General features: G+C 42.4%; 1 protein-coding gene across 1 annotated transcript; it reads left to right on the top strand.

The window, feature by feature from the left end:
- The first annotated feature begins 257 nt into the window (after nucleotides 1–257).
- Nucleotides 258–8,845, top strand: GSC2 (goosecoid homeobox 2). Its single transcript, XM_040420238.1, has 2 exons — nucleotides 258–579; nucleotides 8,663–8,845. The coding sequence occupies exons 1-2, from the start codon at nucleotides 358–360 to the stop codon at nucleotides 8,762–8,764; spliced, it is 324 nt and encodes a 107-aa protein (XP_040276172.1). The 5' UTR covers nucleotides 258–357; the 3' UTR covers nucleotides 8,765–8,845.
- The last annotated feature ends 319 nt before the right edge of the window (nucleotides 8,846–9,164 follow it).

Below are 9,164 nucleotides of genomic sequence, written 5' to 3' on the forward strand. Positions count from 1 at the left end.
GGACCGCTAAAAAAACGCAGAGGCACACAAGATTGTCATCCGCGCGTCCGTTTTTTTTTCCTATCATTTGCATGGCAAACCTGTCTTAGACTTTTTTTTACTTTCCTTTATGTCTGGTGGTCCTCCAAAAATAAAGGAAGACACACGGAAACGGATCACGGAACAACGGAACCCCGTTTTGCGGACCGCTAAAAAAAACTGTCGTGTGCATGAGGCCTAAAGGAAATGTTACTATAATTCTTTGTTGCCTTTAGAAATGTAAATATTATTTTCTTGTATGTTAAAACTTGTGTCATTTTATAAATATTTCTTTATAACTATGACACAGGCTCCCAGTTACACTGGCCTGTACAGATAATGAGTACAGTCCCTGAGGATGGAGGAAAAGTCATCTATAACGGGATCCAAACCGTGAATAATATGCCAGTCATTCAGCGTAGGACTCGTCGTCACCGTACGATATTCACAGAAGAGCAGTTACACGCTTTGGAGGAAACTTTCCACCAGAACCAGTATCCAGATGTCATTGCTAGGGAACAGTTGGCTGGCCGGATCCATCTCAGAGAGGAGAGAGTGGAGGTAACATAAACTGTAAAATTAAAAAAGCAAAGTCAACAAACAGAACGTCATGAAAATGTATCAATGTAAGGCCTCAGGCACACGACTGTGGTGTGTTTTGCGGTCCGCAAATCGCGGATTCTCAAAACACGGATGGCGTCCGTGCGCATTCCGCAATTTGTGGAACGGCACGGAAGCCTTTAATATAAATGCCTATTCTTGTCTGCAAAGCGTGGACAAGAATAGGACATGTTATATTTTTTTAGCGGGGCCACGGAACGGAGCTGTCCGCATCTTTTGCGGCCCTATTAAGGTAAATGGGTCCGCCACTGAGCCGCCAAAACGGTGGCTCGGATGCGGACCAAAACAACAGCTGTGTGCCTGAGGCCTAAGGGATAGTAAAGGCCTCATGCAAACTGCAGATCCTTAAAATAGACAAGTAGTCCATGTGCCATCCGCATTTATTTTGCGGACTCATTGACTTTTAATGGGTTCGCATTTTGATAGAACATGTCCTATACTTGTTCACAATACGTGGGCTGCACATGGACTGCTTCCGTATTTTGAAGTTCTGCAGTTTGCGGACCGCATAAGGCCTAATAGTGAAAGTATATGAAGAGAGGTAAAAAAAAAAGGAAAGGTGGTGCCGAATAACTCAACTCTTTAGATCATAAACCTTCAGGAAGAGAAAAACCTCTTAGCAATAACTCCATAGTCTGGCTCCATTCACACTGGTGTCATGGCTTCCGTTTATGACTAAAACCATGATGCTATGTCCGATCTATCATACGATGGATCTGAGCAGAACATGCTCTATCTTTTTTGCTGGGCCACGGAACGGAACCACGGATGCGGACAGAACACTGTCTGCATCTTTTGCGGCCCCATTGAAATGAATGGGTCCGCACCCGTTCCGCAAAATTGCTGAACGAATGCGGACTCATTCATACGGTCGTGTGAATGAGCCCTTAGTGTTGTTTATTTTGTTATTTTAATGCACAGACACACTACCTTATTCAGTGCTCTCCTTACATACATTTCTACTCATGTCGTTTTTCCCCACTATCTTATAAAAAAAAAAAGAAACACTCGCAATATTTGTGCATTTGGATATAATCAATGATACATGGTATACAGGGTGGCCCATGAAAAAGTAGTCTGCCTCCAGCAATAGTATGACAAGATGAACCAGCAAGTGGATTTTATTTTTTATTTTGATAACTCATAAGTCATAAAAGAAAGTTGTTCACGTCTCTGCATCTTTGGGCATGTCGGATTATGTTGGTGTATACTGCTTGTGATGCTGCAGATGGTGTTTGTGAGTTCATCCTATTCATATTCCTGACACTGAGCACCAAACACCAATTTTCTGGTCGTTAAGTGGTGTTTTTTGAGTCAAATGGGGTTTTCAGCGGACCGGAACCTCGTATTCTGGGAATTTACGTGACCTGATAAATGAAACCAAGCTTTATCAGTCATAAAGTACAGCAATAGGTCCAAATATTTAGCTTTGTCAGAATAAAATCAGTCTTAATTGCCCATAGCAACCAATCAGAACTCAGCTTTCATTTTCTTAGAGCCCTGTAGGACCTGAAAGCTGAGCTCTGATTGGTTGCTATGGGCAACTAAAACTAATTTATTATTCAGTTTGATAAAAGTGGCCTTTTGTGTCAGAAAGACGGTGTTCTCCCTGGAACAGCAAATAGGGATTGTGGAAGTGCAGCGGCCCGGACCGCAGGGGCAGTATGTGAGTGCACGATGGGCTGATGGGAGTAGTAGTCGTACTCACGGTTTTGTAGCTCCCTGGGTAGTTTTGTAGCTCCGGGGCACTCTCTATTGCAGGGAACACCAGCCAGATGGAAGTTGAGGTGCCCTTGATGGTAGTGGGTATTCTTGGGGGGCTTTTGTGGCTGGGTCCCTGTGTTTGTGACGCCACCACCGTAAGGTGCAATTAAGAGATGGAGCAGAAGAATGAGGAATTAGACAGTAGTTAACCCCCTTAGGGACCGGGCTCATTTTCACCTTAAGGACCAGGACATTTTTTGCAAATCTGACCAGTGTCACTTTAAGTGGTGATAACTTTAAAATGCTTTGACTTATCCAGGCCATTCTGAGATAGTTTTTTTCGTCACATATTGTACTTCATGACACTGGTAAAATGAAGTCAAAAATATTCATTTTTATTTATAAAAAAAATACAAAATTTGCCCAAAATTTAGAAAAATTAGCAAATTTCCAAGTTTCAATTTCTCTACTTCTAAAATACATAGTAATACCTACAAAAATAGTTATTACTTTACATTCCCCATATGTCTACTTCATGTTTGGATCATTTTGGGAATGACATTTTATTTTTGGGGGACGTTACAAGGCTTAGAAGTTTAGAAGTAAATCTTGAAATTTCTCTGAAATTTTCAAAAACCAACTTTTCAAGGACCAGTTCAGGTCTGAAGTCACTTTGTGGGGCTTACATAATAGAAACCACCCAAAAATGACCCCATTCTAGAAACTACACCCCTCAAGGTATTCAAAACTGATTTTACAAACGTCGTTAACCCTTTAGGTGTTCCACAATAATTAATGGAAAATAGAGATACAATTTCAAAATTTCACTTTTTTGCAGATTTTCCATTTTAATATTTTTTTTTCCAGTTACAAAGCAAGGGTTAACAGCCAAACAAAACTCAATATTTATGGCCCTGATTCTGTAGTTTACAGAAACACACCATATGTAGTAGTAAACTGCTGTACGGGTACACGGCGGGGGCGCAGAAGGAAAGGAATGCCATACGGTTTTTGGAAGGCAGATTTTGCTGGACTGGTTTTTTTGACACCATGTCCCATTTGAAGCCCCCCTGATGCACCCCTAGAGTAGAAACTCTAAAAAAGTGACCCCATTTTTGAAACTACGAGATAGGGTGGAAGTTTTGTTGGTACTAGTTTAGGGTACATATGATTTTTGGTTGCTCTATATTACACTTTTTGTGAGGCAAGGTAACAAGAAATAGCTGTTTTGGCACCGTATTATTTTTTTTGTTATTTACAACATTCATCTGACAGGTTAGATCATGTGGTATTTTTATAGAGCAGGTTGTCACGGACGCGGCGATACCTAATATGTATACAATTTTTTTATTTATGTAAGTTTTACACAATGATTTCATTTTTGAAACAAAAAAAATCATGTTTTAGTGTCTCCATAGTCTGAGAGCCATAGTTTTTTCAGTTTTTGGGCGATTATCTTTGGTAGGGTATCATTTTTGCAGGATGAGATGACGGTTTGATTGGCACTATTTTGGGGTGCGTATGACTTTTTTGATCGCTTGCTATTACACTTTTTGTGATGGTGTTCACCTGAGAGGTTAGGTCAGACATCCTCAAACTGCGGCCCTCCAGCTGTTGCAAAACTACAACTCCCAGCATGCCCGAACAGCCTACAGGTATCAGCCTACAGCAGGGCATTGTGGGAGTTGTAGTTTTACAACAGCTGGAGGGCCGCAGTTTGAGGATGTCTGGGTTAGGTCATGTGATATTTTAGAGCCAGTCGATATGGACGCGGCGATACCTAATATGTATACTTTTTTAAATTTACTTACGTTTTACACAATAACAGCTTTTTTAAAACACAAAAAAATGATGTTTTAGTGTCTCCATATTCTGAGCCATAGTTTTTTTTTTTTTGGGCGATTGTCTTAGGCAGGGTCTCATTTTTTGCGGGATAAGGGGACGGTTAGATTGGTACTATTTTGGTGGGCATACGCCTTTTTGATCGCTTACTGTTGTACTTTTTGTGATGTAAGGTGACAATAAAATTGTTTATTTAGCAGTTTATTTTTTTATTTTTTACGGGGGTTTATCTGAGGGGTTAGGTCATGTGATATGTTTATAGAGCCGGTCGATACGGACGCGGCGATACCTAATATGTCAACTTTTATTTTTTTTTCCTATTTTTTTACCAGTTTTTTTTTTACTTTATTTGAGGAAAATTACGTTTTGGTTTATTTTCACTTGAAACTTAATTTTTTGGGGGAAAACTTTATTTTTTCAACTTTTCTTTTACTTTATTTTTTTGTCCCACTTTGGGACTTCAACTTTTGGGGGGTCTAATCCCTTTTACAATGCATTCCAATACTTCTGTATTTGAATGCATTGGCTGTATGTGTAACACTGTGTGTATTACTCATACAGCTTCCGGCCTGTGAGATCCAGGGGGCTGGATCTCACAGGCTCGTCACCGGAAGGCAGCGCAGATGCCTAAGGAAGGCATCGCGCTGCCTTCCATGCCATCGGATCCCCCCTTCAGCCACATGGGGACCCGATGGCACTGCCGATCGCCGCCGCATAAGGTAAAAGCAGCAAACCGCAGGTCGGAATTGACCTGCGGTTTGCGGCGATCGCCGACAAGGGGGAGGGGGGGTTACTGGACACCCCCTAGCATTTAGCCAAGGTGCCTGCTCAATGTCAAGGTACGCCCTGTGTCCTTAAGAGGTTACACTAAACAGGAACTTTACTTGTCAGATGTAGTAAGGCATCCAATATCATCACTTTGTCTTGCATACAGATAGCAAAAAGGGTAAAGCTGCAAATCCAAATTAGCAGGCTCCTTGAGGTGAAGTGTAGAGGTTCACGCCTGCGTACTTTAGTAGAGGTGATGTTCTTACTTGCACTTGGTTCCTGATCTTGCTTTTGTTACTCAGCCTTTTAAAAAGTAGTTTAGATCCTCTGTGAGTATTCTGACAGATGGCATTTCTGTCCTTGGTTACGGTGGGCAGCCGGTAGTTTAGAAACTCTCCACCTAATGCAAAGGTGACTAAAAATTATAAACGGCAGTTATCTTCCTTTGCCAATAGTCTATAATTCAGTAATCCAGCAACCCAAGGGCGATCTCCCTCATGTCGTATTCACATGAAAGGGTATATAGGATTAGAAAAAACATGGCTGCTTTTTTCCAAAATCACTGGCACTAGTCATGAGCAAATCGATTTGTACTAATCAAATTTATTCAAAAATCATCCTTCTTGAGCAGATAGGGGCTGACCCTGCTGCTCAAGACTCCCATCTCCCCTTGACTGACAGGGCCATACAGCTTGCTTGGCTGTGCCAATCTTTCCTTGCACCTGTGTTGTTGATTGGCACAAACCCAGAGCATCTGCTGCTGGTACCTGAGAAGCGCAGATGTCAACTCTGCCATCATCGCTTCACTTCCTGATAAACCCAAACGTGAGTGGCGCATGTACAGTTGGCATTGCACTGTTCAGGTAGCAGCTGCAGATCCTCTGCACTTGCACCACTACTTGGAGCAACAGCACAGGAGCAAGAGGACACGACCAGGCAAGATGTTTGGCCCTGTCAATCAAGGGGGATCCTCTTGAGCAGCGGGGCCAGCCCCTTGCTACTCAAGAAGGCTGTTTTGTTTTTTTTTAGCAAATTTGATATACGTGAATCAATTAGCTCATCACTAATTGGTACCAGGGGTGGACTGGGAACTTAAAGGGGTATTCCCATCACATACAATCGGGGCATACCGCCATTCCCCCCATTGTCTGATAGGTGCGGGTCTCGCACCTACAACGAGAACGGAGCAGGGAGAACTGTGGCTGGAGGATCGTCCACCACCAAGCGCTGTTCCCATAGAAGTGAATGGGAGCGCACACGCGGCCCCTGCTCCCATTCATTTCTATGGGGCAGACGGAAATAGTCGAGCCAGCGCTATTTTCAGCAGCCCCATAGAAATGAATAGTGCGCCCTCCATTCATTTCCCCGCTCCGTTCTCATTGTAGGTGCGGGTTCCAGAGGTGGGACCCGCACCTATCAGACAACACAGGCATAGCCTAGCGATATCATCCATTGTCTGAGATGGCAAAATCCCTTTAAAGTGGTCCTGAAAAAAAAAAACTAAAAGTGGCCCCAATGTTGTAGGTGGGTCCAAATTGATAGAAGGTGGGACAAGAAAAGTAAGCAGGGATAACAGAAGTAGAGGAGGCAGCAATACCATAGTGCAACACAAAATACCACCCCAGAAGCTGTCCCTCTGTAGTGAAGTTAGATGTGGACCACATCAGCACATCAGTGAGGCAGCCCTACCTTCAGCATGCTGCCTGGACTTCCTCTTATAATGACCCCTATAGTTCCACCAGTAGTATATACCCGACCAGCAGCAGTGAGGAGGGCTTGGGTGGCCCTATGGGCATTGGCCCACCAGGAAATTTCCCTGTAGGGCCTAAGGCCAGTCCGCCTCTGATTGGCACACTTATCCATAGGTTGTGTGTTATATTGCAGTTTGGCCCCATTGACTTCAACGGAGCTGACCTGCAATACTAGACACAACCAATATGTGCCCCCTTTAAAAAAACAAAAAAAAAAACAGCCATATTTGCCTAATCCTGTGCAAACCCTTTAAGACATAATGGTACATTAGGCACTTGTAAAGCTGCATTGCTGCAGTGTATCGTTTTCATGTGCCTGTTTGAAAGGGTAGCGTCAAGGATAGTAAACCATATGACATATACAGGGAGTGCAGAATTATTAGGCAAATTGTATTTTTGAGGATTAATTTTATTATTGAACAACAACCATGTTCTCAATGAACCCAAAAAACTCATTAATATCAAAGCTGAATATTTTTGGAAGTAGTTTTTAGTTTGTTTTTAGTTTTAGCTATTTTAGGGGGATATCTGTGTGTGCAGGTGACTATTACTGTGCATAATTATTAGGCAGCTTAACAAAAAACAAATATATACCCATTTCAATTATTTATTTTTACCAGTGAAACCAATATAACATCTCAACATTCACAAATATACATTTCTGACATTCAAAAACAAAACAAAAACAAATCAGTGACCAATATAGCCACCTTTCTTTGCAAGGACACTCAAAAGCCTGCCATCCATGGATTCTGTCAGTGTTTTGATCTGTTCACCATCAACATTGCGTGCAGCAGCAACCACAGCCTCCCAGACACTGTTCAGAGAGGTGTACTGTTTTCCCTCCTTGTAAATCTCACATTTGATGATGGACCACAGGTTCTCAATGGGGTTCAGATCAGGTGAACAAGGAGGCCATGTCATTAGATTTTCTTCTTTTATACCCTTTCTTGCCAGCCACGCTGTGGAGTACTTGGACGCGTGTGATGGAGCATTGTCCTGCATGAAAATCATGTTTTTCTTGAAGGATGCAGACTTCTTCCTGTACCACTGCTTGAAGAAGTTGTCTTCCAGAAACTGGCAGTAGGACTGGAAGTTGAGCTTGACTCCATCCTCAACCCGAAAAGGCCCCACAAGCTCATCTTTGATGATACCAGCCCAAACCAGTACTCCACCTCCACCTTGCTGGCGTCTGAGTCGGACTGGAGCTCTCTGCCCTTTACCAATCCATCCATCTGGCCCATCAAGACTCACTCTCATTTCATCAGTCCATAAAACCTTAGAAAAATCAGTCTTGAGATATTTCTTGGCCCAGTCTTGACGTTTCAGCTTGTGTGTCTTGTTCAGTGGTGGTCGTCTTTCAGCCTTTCTTACCTTGGCCATGTCTCTGAGTATTGCACACCTTGTGCTTTTGGGCACTCCAGTGATGTTGCAGCTCTGAAATATGGCCAAACTGGTGGCAAGTGGCATCTTGGCAGCTGCACGCTTGACTTTTCTCAGTTCATGGGCAGTTATTTTGCGCCTTGGTTTTTCCACACGCTTCTTGCGACCCTGTTGACTATTTTGAATGAAACGCTTGATTGTTCGATGATCACGCTTCAGAAGCTTTGCAATTTTAAGAGTGCTGCATCCCTCTGCAAGATATCTCACTATTTTTGACTTTTCTGAGCCTGTCAAGTCCTTCTTTTGACCCATTTTGCCAAAGGAAAGGAAGTTGCCTAATAATTATGCACACCTAATATAGGGTGTTGATGTCATTAGACCACACCCCTTCTCATTACAGAGATGCACATCACCTAATATGCTTAATTGGTAGTAGGCTTTCGAGCCTATACAGCTTGGAGTAAGACAACATGCATAAAGAGGATGATGTGGTCAAAATACTCATTTGCCTAATAATTCTGCACGCAGTGTATGTGGCTTGATTTGATGTATAAACCTTCCTTTTTGTGGAACAGGTATGGTTTAAAAACCGAAGAGCAAAGTGGAGAAGGCAAAAGAGAGTTACAACGTCCATCATCATCCTCCAAGGAAACAAAAAGGGAGATGACTCTTGTTAGCAGTGGATGAGGAGTCATGATGAGCAGTAACAAGAATCAATAAAAAGTCCTTGTCGTCTTTTCTCTATTAGAATTTACAAGACTCGGGTCTTGTTCAGAAAGGCTTTACATTTGTACCAAATATTTTCTCTACTTTCTATATGTGCTTAGTTTTCCAATGCGGTTCATTTAGTCTCTATGGAATAAAAATTTAGAGTTAACGGGTGTGTTTGATAAATGTTTATTTTTTGACATCTGCAGGGTAGATAAAGCCTCATTCACACGTCAGTGATTGTGAGTAGAGATTAGCGAATTCCTATTGAAAAGTCCTATTCGGTTGATTCGCCAATTTTTTGTGTAAGTAGCGGGTGCAATGACAGGGAGCTGCAATAGTGCCGCCCGCTATCATTGTACCCTTCAG

This window comes from Bufo bufo, chromosome 2 (genome assembly GCF_905171765.1).
Source record: "Bufo bufo chromosome 2, aBufBuf1.1, whole genome shotgun sequence".
In the NCBI taxonomy this organism is placed as follows: Eukaryota; Metazoa; Chordata; class Amphibia; order Anura; family Bufonidae; genus Bufo; species Bufo bufo.

Coding starts and splice junctions, on each gene's coding strand:
- GSC2 (XM_040420238.1), top strand. CDS start 358: ATGAGTACAGTCCCTGAGGATGGAGGAAAAGTCATCTATAACGGGATC. Junction 580..8,662: donor TCAGAGAGGAGAGAGTGGAG/GTAACATAAACT, acceptor TTTGTGGAACAG/GTATGGTTTAAAAACCGAAG.